This window comes from Chiloscyllium plagiosum, chromosome 11, assembly GCF_004010195.1.
Source record: "Chiloscyllium plagiosum isolate BGI_BamShark_2017 chromosome 11, ASM401019v2, whole genome shotgun sequence".
Classification (NCBI taxonomy): Eukaryota; Metazoa; Chordata; class Chondrichthyes; order Orectolobiformes; family Hemiscylliidae; genus Chiloscyllium; species Chiloscyllium plagiosum.
The window spans coordinates 4,353,886-4,371,623 of record NC_057720.1 but is presented as its reverse complement, the minus strand read 5'-3'; the positions used below and the strand labels follow the sequence as shown (position 1 = coordinate 4,371,623).

Sequence of the window (17,738 nt, the reverse complement as noted above, 5' to 3'; positions counted from 1 at the left end):
GGTGTAATCCAGGTAGCTGTGGGAGTCGGTGGGTTTGTAAAAAATGTCAGTGTCAAGTCGGTCGTCATTAATGGAGATGGAGAGGTCCAGGAAGGGGAGGGAGGTGTAAGAGATAGTCCAGGTAAATTTAAGGTCAGGATGGAATGTGTTGGTGAAGTTGATGACTTGCTCAACCTCCTCGCGGGAGTACGAGGTGGCGCCAATGCAGTCATCAATGTAGCGGAGGAAGAGGTGGGGAGTGGTGCCGGGGTAATTACGGAAGATCAACTGCTCTACGTAGCCAACAAAGAGACAGGCATAGCTGGGGCCCATACGTGTGCCCATGGCTACCCCTTTGGTCTGGAGGAAGTGGGAGGATTCAAAGGAGAAATTGTTAAGGGTGAGGACCAGTTTGGCCAAGCGAATGAGAGTGTCGGTGGAAGGGTACTGTTGGGGACGTTGGGGGAGGAAGAAACAGAGGGCTTGGAGGCCCTGGTCATGGCGGATGGAGGTATAGAGGGATTGGATATCCATGGTGAAGATGAGGCGTTGGGGGCCAGGGAAATGGAAGTCTTGGAAGTGGTGGAGGGCGTGGGTGGTGTCTCGAACGTATGTGGGGAGTTCCTGGACTAGGGGGGATAGGACAGTGTCGAGGTAGGTAGAGATGAGTTCAGTGGGGCAGGAGCATGCTGAGGCAATGGGTCAGCCAGGGTGGTCAGGCCTGTGGATCTTGGGAAGGAGGTAGAACTGGTCAGTGCGGGGTTCCCGGACTATGAGGTTGGAAGCTGTGGGTGGGAGATCTCCTGAGGTGATGAGGTTCTGTATGGTCTGGGAGATGATGATTTGGTGTTGGGGTCATGGTCGAGGGGGCAGTAGGAAGAGGTGTACTCGAGTTGGTGTTTGGCTTCAGCTTTTGCCCGAAACGTCGATTTTGCTGCTCCTCAGATGCTGCACTCTTCCAGCACCACTAATCCAAAATTCACCTAACCTACACACCTTTGGACTGTGGGGGGAAACCCACACAGACACAGGGAGAACGCGCAAACTCCACACAGACAGTTGCCTGAGGCAGGAATTGAACCTGGGTCTCTGGTGCTGTGAGGCAGCAGTGCTAACCACTGTACCACCGTGCCGCCTATATTCTCCCTATATTCCATGAAATCTAACCTTGCTAACTAGTGTCCCATGGGGAACCTTGTCGAAGACCTTACTGAAGTCCATATAGACCACATCTACCACTCTGCCGTCATCAATCCTCTTTCTTGAAAGCATTCAATGTTTTGGCCTCGACCACATTCTGTGGTGGAGAATTCCACAGGCGCCTGCATTCTCTGGGTGAGGAGATTTCTCCTCATTTCAGTCCAAAATGGCCTACCCCTATCCTTAAGCTGTAACTTCTGTTTGTGTACTTCCTTGTCATCAGGTATATCCTTCCTGTGTTTACCCTGTTGAGTCCTGTTAGAATTTTAATTTTAATGTTGTTGTAGGTAATCATTGTCTGGCAATTGTGTGAGGCAAATGTTACTTGTTATTTATCAACCAAAGCTTGGACATTTCCCAGATCTTGCTGTGTGCAGATACGTAGTGCCTCAGTACCTGAGGGGTTGTGAATGGTACTTAACATCGCATCATCATCATCAATGAATGTATTGCATCCTCAGAAATAGGTTGGTGATGACAGCATTCATTATAATGTGGCATGTGATGGTGTCATGGTGTCATCACTAGGCTATTAATCTAGAGACCTAAGTAATGTTCTATGGATCTGGGTTCAAATCCCACTGTAGCAGATGGTGGAAATTGAATTCAATTTAAAAGAAATTCTGGAATTAAGAGTCTAATGATAATTGTTGCTGGGGGAGATCATAACTGGTTTACTAATGCTCTTCAGGGAAGGAAACTGCCATCTTTACTCACTGTGGTCTACTTGTGACTCCAGACCCACAACAATGTGGTTGACTTGGGATAGGCGATAAATGGTGGTCTAGCTAATGATACCCATATCCGATGATTGAGTTTAAAAACAACAGCTGTAGGTAGTGGGAAAAGCATTTTACCCTTAAGAGATCATAGAATCTGTACAGTGTGGAAACAGACCCTTCGGCCCAACAAATCTAAACCAACCCTCTGAAGAGTATCCCACCCAGACCCATTCCCCTACCCTATTACTCTACATTTCCCCTGACTAATACACCTAACCTCACATCCCTGAACACTATGGACAATTTAGCATGGCCAATTCACACAACCTGCACATCTTTGGACTGTGGGAGGAAACCAGAGCAAACCCATGCAGATATGGGGAGAATGTGCAAACTCCACGCAGTCACCCGAGGATGGAATTGAACCCAGGTCCCTGGGGTTATGAGGCAGCAGTGCTAACCACTGAGTGATTCATCTCCAACAATCAGACCCATTATTCTTTGTGCTAAGTATGATTTCAGCTGGTGGAGATATATCCAGGTGAAACCCAGTGGCTTCAATTTTCCCAGTGCTCCACCATTCCACACTTGAACTGCCTTGATGTCAAGGCCAGTCACTCACAAGACTTAATCCCAGATTTTTTTAAAAATTGGATTTACATTCCATCAGTTGCCATGGCAGGATTCAAATGCAAGTCTTCAACTGAGTTTCTGCATTAACAGCTCAATGATAATACCACTAGGCCATCACCTCTACAATGAGCCCAATGGATTACTAGGCCAGTAATACAGCTTCAACGCCACTGTGGAGCGATTGGTGAGTTGTCTACTTGCCCAGAAAGATTAAGCTGAATGCACACCGTCAAAACACTTCAGAAACATAGAAAATCGGTGCAGGAGTAGGCTGTTCAGCCCTTCAAGCCTGCTCCACCATTCAATACAATCATGGCTGATCATGCAATCTCAATATCCCATTCTTGCCCTCGCCCATACTCTTTGAACCCTTTAGCCACAAGGGCATGTCCAGCTTCCGCTAGAATATATCTAATGAACTGGCCCCCAACATCTTCCTGTGGGAGACAATTCCACAGGTTCACAACTCTCTGAGTGAAGAAATTCTTCCTCATCTCAGTCCTGAATGGTTCACCCCTTATTCTTAAATTGTGACCACTAGTTCTGGACTTCCCCAACATTGGGAACATTCTTCCCACATCTGATGTCCAGTCCCATCAGGATTGTATATGTTTCTATGAGACCCTCCCCCAATTCTTCTAAATTCTAACGAGTACAAGCCCAGTCCATCCAGTCTTTCCTCGTGTGCCTGTGGAAGAAAGGAAATCACTGGGAAGGCCTTACCGTTGATATTGGCTCTTGCTGCTGCCGCTGTAATGAAGGAGAGTTCCGTGGCCAGACCCACACAAGTGGGGACAAACTGCCTCAGCTCGGCGCTCATTAAGGCTGCTGCAGGGTGCAACTCAACTGGATTCTCCAGTCGTGATACCAGCTTCGCCAACGTGCTGTGTTTCCCATGGGCATCAGTGACTGACTGAGAAAAGAAGTAAAGCCTTTCATGTGACTGGTACCTGCCCAGAAGCATTACCTCAGACACCCCCACCAACCAACTCCACCACCTCGTGGCCAAACACTTCAACTCCTCCTCCCACTCCACCAAGGACATACAGGTCCTGGGCCTCCTCCTCCACCACTCCCAAACCACCCGACGCCTGAAGGAAGAACGCCTCATCTTCTGTCTCAGGACCCTCCAACCGCAGGGCATTAATGTGGATTTCACCCACTTTCCTCATTTCCCCTCCCCCCACCTTATCCAAGTTCCAATCTTCCAGCTCAGCACCATCCTCATGACCTGTCCCACCTGTCAATCTTTCTTCCCACCTATCTGCTCCACCCTCCCCTCCGACCTATCACCTTTACCCCCACCTCCATCCACCTGTTGTACTCTGCTACCTTCTCCCAGGCCCCACCCCCCTCCCATTTATCTCTCCACCCCAAGGCTCCCAGCCTCATTCCTGATGAAGGGCTTTTGCCTGAAACATTGATTTTCCTGCTCCTCGGATGCTGCCAAACCTGCTGTGATTTTCCAGCACCACACTCTCGACTCTAATCTCCAGCATCTGCAGTCCTCACTTTCGCCCAGAAAAATTACCCTCAGAGCAGCTCAGGCGAATGCAATCCTACCTTCACAACTTGTAAATTTGACGTGATTCACCCTTACTTGAATGGCTTTCTCAATGTCATTCCTTTTGAATTCCACAAAGGCTATCTCTTGGTCAAACAGTTTCAGGTATGCTGAAGCCAGAGGGACTTTTTCAGGCAAAGATTTCCAATCTGGGAACTGAAAAATAATGTTATGCCGAGTGAAAAAAAAAATGCAGTAGTAGTAATTCTCCAAAACTTTAGTTAAAATATTGAGCCATTAGCATTGTCGGTCAGTCTCAGTCCTGTTTATACAGAAACCATGTGCAGGAGTTATGGGGAAAATGCAGGACATTGGCACTATGTTAAAATGTACAGAGATCTAGTGCAGACATGATGGGCTGAATGGCCACCTTCTGCATTGTAATGATTCTGAGGGGTGGCTCAGTTGTTAGCACTGCTACCTCACAGCGCCAGGGTTGTACATTCTCTCTGTGTCTGTGCGGGTTTCCTCCCACAGTCCAACGATGTGCAGATGTGATTGGCCATGTTAACTTGCCCACAGTGTGCAGGCTAGGTGGTTGACTCATGGGAAATGGAAGGGGGAGGTGTCACTGGGGGGGTTCTCTTTGGAGGGTCAGGGTAGCTATGTGGTCTGAATGGCCTGCTGCCATGCTGTAGAGATTCAATGATGTTATTGATGCCTCCATTGGACCCATCTTTTATTTCTTTATTGTCCCATTACCACATGCATTTTCCTTCCACCATAATTTCCTTTATCAGTGTTTACCTTCCGCACCAGACAGTCTTGTAATGCACCTCAAGCATCTCTATCTCTGGACCAGAATTTCCAGTTTGTTATGAAGATGTGGGTGCACTGTACCTTTAAGAGAGTTAAAAGCTAGCTAACTACCTGACAGCACCAAGTATTCTGAATAAGGTATCAGTTTAACACTGGGTCGAACGCTAGGGTAGCTGGTTGCCTGGAGATAAAAAAACAGATTTGAATTAGGCCAATTGGTTTAAATTATACCCCCAAAAATACCAAATTCCAATCAAGTTTGAATTTAGTATATTGACAATCTTAAAAGCCAAAGACAATGCTATGCTTTGGGGAGGGTGGGGGGTGGGGTGGTTTCAGACTGGGGAAAATGGAACAGTTTGGAGGAGAATTGCCAAGTCACCAGCATGTAAAGACTGTCTGAAAAAATCTCTCTTAAAGGTACCTTTATCGATCAGTGACCTGTGAAGCAGAATCCCCAAGAAGAAGAAAAGAAGACAGGAATACAGAGTAGAACCGAAAGCTGCCTGGTTTTGAGTTAAGAAATTTTGTTTTATAAATCTTAATCGGGATTTTTATCGGACTAGTATTGCAGAGGGGAAAGTAAAAGATAGGTTAGAGGAAGGAGTTGTAAGTAGTTGTTAGCTAATTATTCTCTGTTATACTTTAAGAAATAAAGTTGTTAATTTTTATTTTCAATAGTTCTTGGCCTCTCCAATTTCACAGATTAATGCATGGGTTAAATTTTTTCTGTGTTGCTGGTTTAAATTAAGCAGGAGTATTTACCTCATGTCGTAATAGTTTTGGGACTCATCGTCAGGATTTGAACTGTTTTAGACAAATTCGAAAAGATTTGGGGGTATGAAAAATTCCAACAGATTTAAACACTTACAGGTTAGTGTCCTAGATCTTTAAATAAAACATAAGTGAGGCAATTTGTTTAGTTTCAGTGACTCGTGGTTGATTAAATTAAAAGTGAGAGAAATGGCTCTTAAAATTGCGAAAAAAATTCTAGGATTTGAAGATGGTTCTCAAATTTGCCAAGAAAGTTTAGAAGGAAAGAAAAAGGCCATACTTTTAGAATAAGCAAAGAAATTAGATTTGGGTTTAACCAAGGACAAAAGTAAAGCTGAAATTGTAAGGGAATTAGTCAAACACTTAAGTGTGTCAGTGAAACAGACAAGTGAGTAGAAAAACCTAAATTACAATGAGGAAAATGGAGTTAGAAGATAAACAAAGAGAGAGAGAGAGAGAGGAAAGAAAGAGGGAGAGAGAAAAAAGAGAGAGAAAGTTCTAAGTTGAGCAAAAAGAGAGAGAATTTGAACTTGAGAAATTGCGACTTAGTCAGCCAAGTCAAGTTAACAGGATGGAGTTTAAAAGAGAAGGTGTGATATATACAACTATGTTAAAACTCTGCCACATTTTGATGAGAAAGTTGTTGAACTCTTCTTTATTTCATTTGAAAAATTGGACAGGCAGATGGAGTGGTCTGACAATTTATGGGTAATGCTAGTTCAGACTAAACTGCTAGGTAGAGCTAATGAGGTATTAGCCGTGCTGTCAGATGAGGGGTCAAGAGATTATGAAGAGGTTAAACAGACTATTTTAAGCATTTATGAATTGGTACCAGAAGCATATAGACAGCAGTTCAGAAACACAAGGAAGGAACAATGTCAGACTTATGTTGAATTTGAAAGAATTAAACATAGCCATTTTGATCGATGGTGTGCGCTTTAATGATAGATACGACCTTTGAGGCTCGACTAGAGATTATTCTGCTGGAGGAGTTTAGAAAGTTCAGGAAGTGAGAAGGACAGCAGAACTAGCAGATGAATACATGCTGTTGTGTAAGACAAGCTTCCGGCCAGAATTTCATTCTGTGAGGGATAAAAGTTGGGAGAAAGGGAGATCCTGCACTGCCAAACCAAGAGTAGAGAACACTGGTAAGAATTTACCACAGGATAAAAAAGAAGCCCAAGTGGGTGGGCAGGAGGTGAAAGGCCTCAGGTGTTTACACTGGGGTAAAGTGGGACACATAAAAACACAGTGTGGTTGTTAAAGAAAGGCATTGTGGGTAAAGGTTTCCTCCCACAGTCCAAAGATGTGCAGGTAAGGTGAATTGGCCATGCTAAATTGCCCGTAGTGTTAGGTAAGGGGTAAATGTAGGGGTATGGGTGGGTTCGCTTCGGCGGGTAGGTGTGGCCTTGTTGGGCCGAAGGGCCTGTTTCCACACTGTAATGTAATCTAAAAAAAAAGCTAAGCCAGTGGCCTTAGTGAAGGTAGTAAAGGAGACCCCAAGAAGAGCTGAGGAGCTGCAGGAGAGTGCCCAGCCTAGGCAGGGGCCGGTTATGGAGTTAGTACCTGATCTCTACAAAGAATTCACCTCTGTGGGTAAAGTTTACCCAGAAAGAACAGGTGGAGAAGGACAAGAAGTTATAATTTTGAGACACAGGAGCTGACCAGTTGCTGATAGTAAGAGATGAGTGAATATGCACTCTTTCTCATCTGTTACCCGAGAATGTGGTAATTTGTGGGATAGATGGACAGAAATTTAGCGTTCCCTTTTTTTTATGATCAGGATGGAATGCCAACTCAATACTGGGGAAGTTTATAGTGGGATTGATTGACAGAGTGTCAGTTCCAGGAATTTGGTTTGTTTTTGGGAATGATTTAGCAGGATCCAAGGTGGGAGTGACACCCCTTGTTGTTGTTACTTAAGACCAAGAAACTGAGGAGTTAAAATAGAAATATCCTGGTATTTTCTCAGACTGTGTAGTAACCAGATCCCTCTTTCATAAGTCACAGCACGACGCGAAAAGTAAAGAGAAAGATGAGGAGTTGAGGTTCAGTTAGCGGACACTCTGTTTGATGTAATGGTGCAGGAAGAACCTGAACAGGCAGAGGGTCAGACAGAAGTGTTTAGTCCTGAAAGGCTAATGGACTTGCAACAGCAAGACAAGATGATAAAAGATATATATGTGGATGTGTACTCTGAAAAGGAGGCAGAGAATATTCCAGAGGGTTATTATCTGAAAGATAGAATCTTAAGATGGAAATGGAGACCACGGCAGATTGATGCAGAGGAGAAATGGGCCAAAGTGCACCAGATTGTGTTGCCGGTAGCGTACAGACTGGAAGTGTTACGGGTAGAACATGGACTACCTGTATAGGGTCACCTAGGGGTACGAAAGACTCAGGCTAAGGTACAAAAACATTTTTATTGGCCTGGAATGCACAAGAATGTGGTTAACTTTTGCCGTACGTGTCATACATGCCAAATGGTGGATAAGCCACAGGCGGTAAAAAACACCAGCCCCTTTGTTGCCAATTCCCACATTTGAAGAACCTTTCACGTGGGTTATAATTGATTGTGTGGGTCCCCTCCCGAGAACTAAAAGTGGGAACCAGTACCTGTTAACTGTAATGAATGTGTCTACCAGATTTCCAGAGATAATTCCACTATGGAGTATCAAAGCAAAAAAGATGATAGAGGAGTTAGCACCTTTCTTCACACAGTATGGGCTACCCAGAGAGATTCAATTGGACCAAGGATCCAATTTTACTGGGAGGCTGTTCAGGGAGGTTATGGATAGCTTAGGTATACAGCACTTTAAATCCAGTGTGTATCATCCTGAATCCCAGAGAGCTTTAGAAAGGTGGCATCAGACCTTGAAGACCATTTTGGGAGCATACTGTCAGGATTACCCGAATGATTGGGATAAAGATTGGAATGATATATACATTCATATTGTTTGCCATTAGAGATGCCCCAAACTAATGCAATCAGTTCACTCCCTTCAAATTAATATTTGGGCATGAAGTGAGAGGCCCTTTGAAATGAATTAAAGAAAAATTGACAGGACCAAAGTCAGAGGTTTCACACTTAGATTATGTATTGGACGTGAGGGAGCAACTAAATTGAGTAGGTGAGTTAGCTAAACAGCATCTAAAGAAGACACAGTATAGAATGAAGCAGATGGCAGATAAAAGCCCTGAGACTCGGAGGTTTCCCGAGGGGATGACGTGTGAGTACTGTTACCAGTGATAGGAGATCCCTTCAAAGCCAGGTTTAATGGTTCCTTTCAAATTGAGAAAAAGTTGAGTCAGATGAACTTTATAAAGATGCCAGATAGAAAAATAAGGTATTGGGTATGTCATGTGAACATGTTGAAACTGCATCATACCAGAGGGAAAAAACTGGAGAAACAGGTGTTAGTTACTGCCCCTCAGAGTGAGGAATCAAATCCAGATGATGTGGATTTTGATGTGTCTCAAAATAGATTGAGGAGTGGGATAGGTTAGTAAGCTATCTGTCTCAAGGGCATAGAGCGCAGCTGAAGTATTTGATACTGCAGTATAAGGACATATGTAAGAATCAGATGGGGAGGACTAAAGTAGACGTAGGGAAAACTGCTCCAATACAACAACACCCCTATTGGCTCAATCCTTTCAAAGCCAGACAGGTCCAGATGGAGGTGGAGGCCATGCTCGACGAGGACACCATCGATCCAAGTCAGAGTGAGTGGAGTTCACTGATTGTCTTAGTTCACAAACCGGACAGGACTCAATGATTCTGCACGGATTATTGGAAGGTCAACACCATTACAAAATCGGACTCATATCCAATTCTGAGACTGGAAGATTGTATTGAGAAAGTCGGACAAGCCAGTTACATCACCAAGTTGAACTTATTGCTTGGTTACTGGCAGGTACCTTTATCGACTATGAAAGAAATTTCTGCATTTGCAACCCCAAATGCGCTATATCAGTTTGAAGTGATGCCCTTTGGAGTGAAAAACACACTTGCTACATTCCAAAGACTCATGAACAGAGTTGTGGCTGGGTTTACAAACTGTGCTGTCTATTTGGATGATGTAGTGATCTTTCATAAGTGCTGGAAAGATCACATGGTACAGTTGGCAGGGCTCTTTGAATGACTACGAGAAGGAAAACTAGTGATAAACTTACATAAAATGGAATTCGCAAAAGCAGAGATGACGTTCTTGGGACATAACATTGGTCATGGAAAGTTGACCCTATAGAATGCAAAGACGAAGGACACCCAGGAATTTCTATGACCAACCTCGAAGAAAGAGATGCTTCGATTCTTAGGACTCAATGGATTCTATCGGAAGTTTGCTTAAACTTCATCAGTGTAGGGGCACCATTAACCGATTTGCTGAAGAAGAATACAAAGTTTCGGTGGACAGAGCAATGCCAGGAGGCATCGACCATTTGAAATTGATATTAACCACCAAACCAGTTTTAGCTACACCAAACTTTTCAAAATATTTTAAAGTCACCATTGATGCTAGTGACATTGGAGTTGGTGCTGTACTCCTACAGGATGGGGTTGAACTGCCAGTTCGTTACTTTTTGATGAAGATCAACATCCACCAGAAGTATTACTCCAGAACTGAAAAGGAACTGGGTGGCACAGTGGTTAGCACTGCTGCCTCACAGCGCCGGAGACCCGGGTTCAATTCCCGCCTCTCCTCCCACAGTCCAAAGATGTGCAGGTCAGGTGAATTGGCCATGCTAAATTGCCCGTAGTGTTAGGTAAGGGGTAAATGTAGGGGTATGGGTGGGTTGCGCTTCGGCGGGTCAGTGTGGACTTGTTGGGCCGAAGGGCCTGTTTCCACACTGTAATGTAATCTAATCTATTGAGTTTGGTACTGGCCTTACAACATTTTAATGTGCATGTCACGAACAGTGTACCGGAGACGGTTGTGTACACCGAGCACAATCTGCTTACATTCTTAGAATGTTTTGAAGGTAAGACTATGAGACTATTTCATTGGACTTTTCATACAGACTTTTAATTTAAAAATCATACATGTTGTGGGTTGTAACAATGTAATCGCAGATGCATTATTGCAGATTTAACTGATAAAGTGTAGATGAGAGTTGTATTTATTTAATGTTTATATATATTATATATATGTGGGTATATGGGAAAAAGTTAAAGGTGAACTTATATTAAAGTTATCCATATGATAGGGTAATGTGTTTAAAAATAGAAAAAGAAAATTAAACCATCTTTTCATTATGATGGTTCAATTTTTTCTTAAGGTGGGAGGTGTTATGAAGATGTGGGTGTACTGTAACTTTAAGAGTCTTAAAAGCTAGCAAACTACCTGATAGCACCAAGTGTTCTGAATGTAACAATGTAACACTGGTCAAAAGCTAGGGTAGCTGGTTCCTGGAGACAAAAACAGATTTGAATTAAGCTAATCAGTTTAAATTATACCCAACCCCCCCAATAAAAATTCTCATCAAGTTTGAATTTAGAGTATTGACAATCTTAAAAGCCAACATCACAATGCTATGCTTTGGCGGTATAAGACAAGGGAAATTGAACAGTTGGGAGGAGAACTGCCAAGCCACCAGCATGGGTGGCATGGTGGCTCAGTGGTTGGCACTGCAGTCTCACAGCGCCAGAGACCTGGGTTCAATTCCAGCCTCGGTCTACTGTCTGTGTGGAGTTTACACATTCTCCCCGTGTCTGCGTGGGTTTCCTTCAGGTGCTCTGGTTTCCTCCCACAATCCAAAGATGTGCAGGTCAGGTGAATCGGCCATCCTAAATTGCCCATAGTGTTAGGTGCATTAGGCAGAGGGAAATGGGTCTGGGTGGGTTACTCTTCAGAGGGTCAGTGTGGACTTGTTGGGCCGAAGGGCCTATTTACACACTATAGGGAATCTAATCTAATGTAAAGACTGCCTGAAAAGTAGCTCTCTAAAGGTATCTTTATTGATACCTGTGAAGCAGAATCCCCAAGAAGAAGAAAAGAAGACAGGAATATGGGGAAGAACTGAAAGCTTCCTGGTTTTGAGTTGAGAAGTTTTGTCTTGTAAATTTTAATTGATATTTTAAATTGGACTAGTATAGTAGAGGGAAAAGTAAAAGATAAGTTAGAGGAAGGAGTTGTAAGTAGTTGTTAGTTAATTATTCTCTGTTATACTTTAAGCAATAAAGTTATTAATTTTTACTTTAAATAGTTCTTGGCCTCTCAAATTTTCACAGATTACAGAACGTGATAAATCTTTTCTATGTTGCTGGTTTAAATCAAGCAGGAGGGTTTACCCCATGTCGTAACAAGTTCAAGTCCCATAAGATCTAGGAGCATAAATAGGCCATTCTGCCCATCGAGTCTGCTCCACCATTCAATAAGATCATGGCTGAGTTGATAATCCTCGACTCCAATTTCCTGCCTTTTCCCCATAACCCTCAATTTCCCCTTACTGATTAAACATTTCTGTGTCTCAGCCTTGAATATATTTAATGATTGAATCTCAACAGCGCTCTGTTGTAAAGAATTCCACAGGTTCACTCCCCCCAGAGAGAAGAAATTCCTTCTCATCTCTTTCTTTAAATGTACAATCTCTTATTCTGAGATTATACCGTTTAATGCTAGACTTTCCCACACGATAAAACTACCTGTCTGCATTTACCCTGTCAAGACTCCTAAGGATCATGTATTTTTTAGTAAAGATTGCCACTCATTCTTCCAAACGTCAGAAAATGTAGACCTAATCTATTCAATTTCTCTTCTTAAGAAAATCCCTTCTTTCCTAGGACGAGCCCAGTAAACGTTCTCTGGACTGACTCCAATGTCGGTATATATTTCCTTAGAGAAAAGGCCCAAAACTTTCACAATATTCCAGTTGTATTCTGATTCATGCCTTGCATAGCTTTGCAAATCTCCCTACTTATATATTCCATTCTCTTTGAAATAAAGTCTAATTTTCCATTTATCTTCCTTTTTTCTCACTAACTTCGGATGTTAGATTTTTGTGATTTATAACAAAGACTCCCAAATCCCTCTGTGCTGTAATGTTCTGCAGCTATTCCCCATTTAAATAATATTCAACTCTTCTATTCTTCCTGCTAAAGTGCATATTCTCATATTATATTCCATCTGTCAGGTTTTTGCCAACTTAGTTAACATGTCAGTAACCCTCTGAAAATGTTGTCTTACCATTGTCTTCCAAACTATTAGTATCATCCACAAACCTGGTTATAGTGCATTCACTTTCCTCATCAAAATAATTACTCTATATTGGAAATCATTACGGACCCAGCACTGATCCTGTGACACTTCACTGATCACAGGTTATCACCTTTATCCCAACTCCCAGTCACCTAATGGTTAGATACAAATTCTCTATCCATGCTAACATACTGCCTCCAGTATTATTGAGTCTTATCTTATTAAGTAGCTCAACCTGTGATACTTATCAAACATCCTGTGATGAAATTATGGCTTTAAGAAGCATATTTTGTCTTTTTCTTATGAAGAGAGGTTAAGACAGGGGTGATGAGCAGTCTGTTCAAGCCAATAAAGTAAACAGCTTGTGAGGCTTTGTTTTTTTCTAAAAGCTAGAACAATAGAAGCAGCATGAACGGGTGGAGTCAGGTTCCCATAGAACCAGAGTTTTAGTTAGCTTTTAGTAGTTATTGGGGTTCAGAAGCTGCTGTATATCTCACCCTGTTACATAAAAACACTTGAGTTCTCTCTCTCTCTGCCAGAATTTTGTCTTTAAATCCTTTATTCCTGGACTGGAGAAACATATGTGAGACAATGTATGTCACTGACTTTACCTTTGCTAAGGGTGTATTTATGGGATATTACTATATTCGAAGAGTTGCTGTTTAGTAGTTAATCTATCATTCTGTTAAGTTTTCCAATAGAATTGAAGTTAGACCAATTCTTCCTTCTTTTGTTTGTATTTTAACTGTAGAGTAAAAATAATGTGTGTTTTACTTAAAGCTGAGAAGTATAGCCAATTAAATTACATCTGGAACACAGCACCTTACACTTGCCTCTAAATGAAAAAAATGTTAGTGTCTAGGCTATGTTTTTGGGATATTTGAAGGGGATTTGGTCTGGCCTTTCAGAAACAATACTTTCTGAAAATCCAAAGTATTTATCTTTACCTCTGCAAAGAATTCTTGTTGATTTGCTGGACATGGTTGCCTTGAGGATGCTGGCTGTGCTTGTTTCTACTGCTATCACATCCTTTCAAAAAGACTCTAACATTTTCTAAATGACAGATGTTAAGCTCATTGACTTAAGGTTATTTTTTCTTTTTGTCAACTCCATTTCTGAATAACAGTGCTTTATCGACAACTTTTCAGTCCTCTGGGTCTTTTTCCAGAATTTAAGCGTTCTTACAAGTTTTGTACCAGTCCATCCATTGTCTCTGTAGCTACTTCCTGTACAATCTGAGGATACATTCCATCAGGTCCAGGAGACGTATTGGCTTTTCCCAGTTAGTTAGTTAATTATTTTCCTAGGTTCATGTTTCTCCAATGATTTGTCCTGTATTTTTTCACCAGTCCCCCTCTGCCTTTTAATCATTTATTGCTTTTAGAATACTTCTATTGTGAAGACTTACACACCAATCTTTGAACCACATAATATTATCTGAGATTATTACCTTAGAGGTTCTGCTTTTTAATTTAACGGTTTCTAACTGGTCAGGTTCTCTCAGTGGTACTCCCTTTCCGATCCTATCAATGTCATTAGTAACAATGTGGATGATGACAACTGGATCCTTCCCTTCCCTCTGCAAGGTCTTCTCCAGCCCAGAAATAATGTCTTTAACTCTGGCACCATCCAGGTAACACAACCTTTGGGACTCACACTCATGACAGAGCCCAGTTTCTATCCCCCAATTATATGTTTTCCTACCACCACTACATTCCTATTTCCACACCTCCCTTGAACGGCTCCTGCACGATGATGCCATGGTCAATTTGTTTATCCTTACCACAGTCCCATTGTTGCCTGCACAGCTTTCAAGAACCTCATAATTGTTGGACAATCACAAGGGCCAAGACTGAATGAGACTGCTGGGTCTCTACAGCTTCCTCACCTGCAGACACACCGTCCTGTCCCCAATCACACACCAAATTTGAATGACCTAGTCTGGGGGGGTGGGGGGGGGGTGGTGTCTGCCTCCTCGGGTCAAGACTCTAGATAACACTTCCCTGCCTAATGCATCGTCTGAGTTCAGCCTTCAGCTCCCCAATTTGAATCAGACATTCCCTGAACTACAATCACTTAGTATTGTTAAGGTTTGTCTGCAACACCATGTTGTCCAGCAGCTCCCACATACTGCAGCAGTAACACAGCACTGATCCTACCATCACCACTGTCTGCTATTAATTAATTAATTATTCTCCTATGCCTAATCCTTACACTTGAAGAATTCCATTCTCGTTTGCTTTATTGGAATTTTTTTTCACACCAGCGTCAATCTCATACTTAATAAACTTCAGAAAAAGAGAAAAAAAACCCTACTAGACGCCTAAATACAAACTAAAGACCTAATTTTTATTTTAGAACAAAGAATAAAGAAAATCTACAGCTCAAGAATAGGTCCTTTGACCCTCCAAGCTTGCATCAATCCAAATCCGCTGTCTTAACATATCACCCAATTCCTAACTATCTGTATCCCTCTGCTCTCCACCTACTCATGCATCTGTCCAGATGCATCTTAATGAATCTATCGTGCCTGCCTCTACTACCTCTGCTGGCAACGTTTTCCAGGCACCTATCACCCTCTGTGTAAAGTACTTTCCATGTATATCCCCCTTAAACTTGTCACCTCTTACCAAAACTATTCACCAATCCTATCACCAATCAGCTGCATTGGTATCACATTGTTGTTCATGAGGACACTCACTACAAGGTGGCCCTAGTGATCCTTGTCGTTTATCCTCTCCAACTCACTGTAAGCTCTAAAATCTTTACTTCTTGCAGAAAACCAGATTCAAAGTATTTCTTTCTTCCCTTTGCCCTAATTCTCAGTTTGAACCGAATTCCCAGAAATACTGGGAAGGTGAAAGTGAAGGGGTAAACGTAGGAGTATGGGTCTGGGTGGTATACGCTTCGGCGGGTCGGTGTGGTTTCCACACTGTAAGTAATCTAATCTAATCTACTCATAGCCCCTGTTTCACTTGGATGGGGTCTCACTCTCAGTGTGTTCCTTACTCCAGGACTTGATGGCCAAGGAAGGTATGTTTATAGCATGGCTAAACAGGGTGAGGAACAAACCTTCCAAATCACACCAAAGGCAGGAAGTAGGTTTGGGAGAGGTTCCTGGGTCAGAAATGTGAGAAAATGAACATTGGAACCTCTATCATCACTGTCCATAGCTGCAGGCTGCTATATCAGTGCAGAGTTGGATGTTGTTGCAGTTACACAGATTTCTCTGGGGAGGTAGTGGGTCAGCTTAGTCTGCTGGGTAGCCAATGGGAATCAGATTAGTGCTGATAGCATGGGGTTCAATCTCTGCTCTGTCTGGAATGGATTTGGGATTGTCTCCTCCTGTATCTATGGTGGCATTTTGGATCAGATCTTTGGAGAGGAAACTGAAGACAATCCTATAACATACCAACAATTTTGTTCTTTGTTTTAATATCTGAGTCTGCAATTGCTAATAAATGATTGACAGAGTCATCCATCTGTAACCTTGCTCTTTTTCTCCATTGTTACTGTGTGACCCTGCTGATTTCTCTGTGATGATATTACTGCTGGTGTTAACTTGATGTTACCTTATTTAAGATACGTTGAATTTGCTTGAGATCGGGAGCTCCTCTGACTGGTGCAAGGGTTTTCATGATGACCTCTTGAAGGCCTTCCATTCGAAAGCTGACCTTGTGTAAAGCAGACAAGGAAAGCATTGGAACAATCCGCACATACACAAGATGAATTTGCAGAGAAGACAAACTTTCATATCAACTGGAGTTTCACAGCTGGAGGTACGTTACCTCTGCCAGATTAGCGGAAAATCCCAATGTATGACCTGTGATTTTGGCTGCTGCTACTGTTGGGATGGGAGTCCCAGCATTATTCAGTAGAATGGCTTTAGCAGATACTCCTGACATCAGCTTATCTGCATCAGAAACAGACAGCAAATCACCCAGTCGCTCAAATATCTCATTGAGAAAAACAAAGCATAACATCTTACATTTTTCTAGCACCTTTAATGGAGTAACTTTCCTTTTGTGCCACACCTTAATCTCGCACCCACGTTAGTCCCTTGAAATCATTGCACAGGTGTGGCCACACCACACAATTTTGTATATCAGTGCTCTTAAAGAAATTACCCACACACTCCACATTGCAGGGGGAATGTCACTCCAAAATGCTTCACAGGAGGTTGAAACTAAATAGTAGGGGCCAGTCTTATAGAAAAGTATGGAAAAAATAAAGTGCAGGACAGCTCAGCAGAGGATTTTTAAATTTTCCAGAACAAGTAATAGGTCAGAGGGTATGGAAAGGGGAATCTAACTTCAAGCACAGCAGATAAGGGGACGATTATGAGAAGGGGATCAGTCAAGAGCTGAGGGTGTTGAAATTAAATATACACAGTTTCCAAACAAGGTCAATCATGTTGTGGTATCACAGAGACGTGGCTGCAAAGATCATAGCTGGGAACTAAATATCTAAGGATACGCAGCCTGTCAAAAGGACAAGCCAATGGGCAGAGGGGAGGGGTTGCCTCATTAGTAAAAAACAAAATTAAATCAATAGCAAGAAGCGAAACAGAGTTGGAAGGTGTAAAATGTGTATGGTAGAGTTGAGGAACCACAAAGGGAAAAAACACCCCGTTGGGAGTTATGTACAGGCCTCCTAACAGTGGTCAGGATGTGGGGCAGAAAATAAACCAGGAGATAGAAAAGGCCTGTAAGGAAGGCACTATTACAATAACCATGTGGGTCTTCGATATGCAGGCGGACTGGGAAAATCAGATTAGTCGCTGACCTCAAGAAAAGGAACCCACAGATTTTCTATGAGATGGTCTTTTTGAAGCAGCTTGTTTCCTTCCAACTCGGCACTGTCCTCTTGACCTGCTTTACCTGTCAATCTTCCTTCCCACCTATCAGCTCC

At 42.6% G+C, this 17,738-nt stretch overlaps 1 protein-coding gene across 2 annotated transcripts in view; it reads right to left on the bottom strand.

Moving 5' to 3' along the window:
- Positions 1–17,738, bottom strand: part of LOC122554110 (vitellogenin-like) — a 105,158-nt gene that overhangs the window by 56,687 nt on the left and 30,733 nt on the right. For both annotated transcript variants that reach the window (XM_043698608.1, XM_043698609.1), the window contains exons 14-17: positions 16,616–16,740; positions 16,400–16,501; positions 4,135–4,254; positions 3,258–3,447 (exon numbers count right to left, since the gene is read on the bottom strand). In XM_043698608.1, the coding sequence (XP_043554543.1) occupies positions 3,258–3,447; positions 4,135–4,254; positions 16,400–16,501; positions 16,616–16,740 (537 nt within the window). The remainder of the gene's footprint in view (positions 1–3,257; positions 3,448–4,134; positions 4,255–16,399; positions 16,502–16,615; positions 16,741–17,738) is intronic.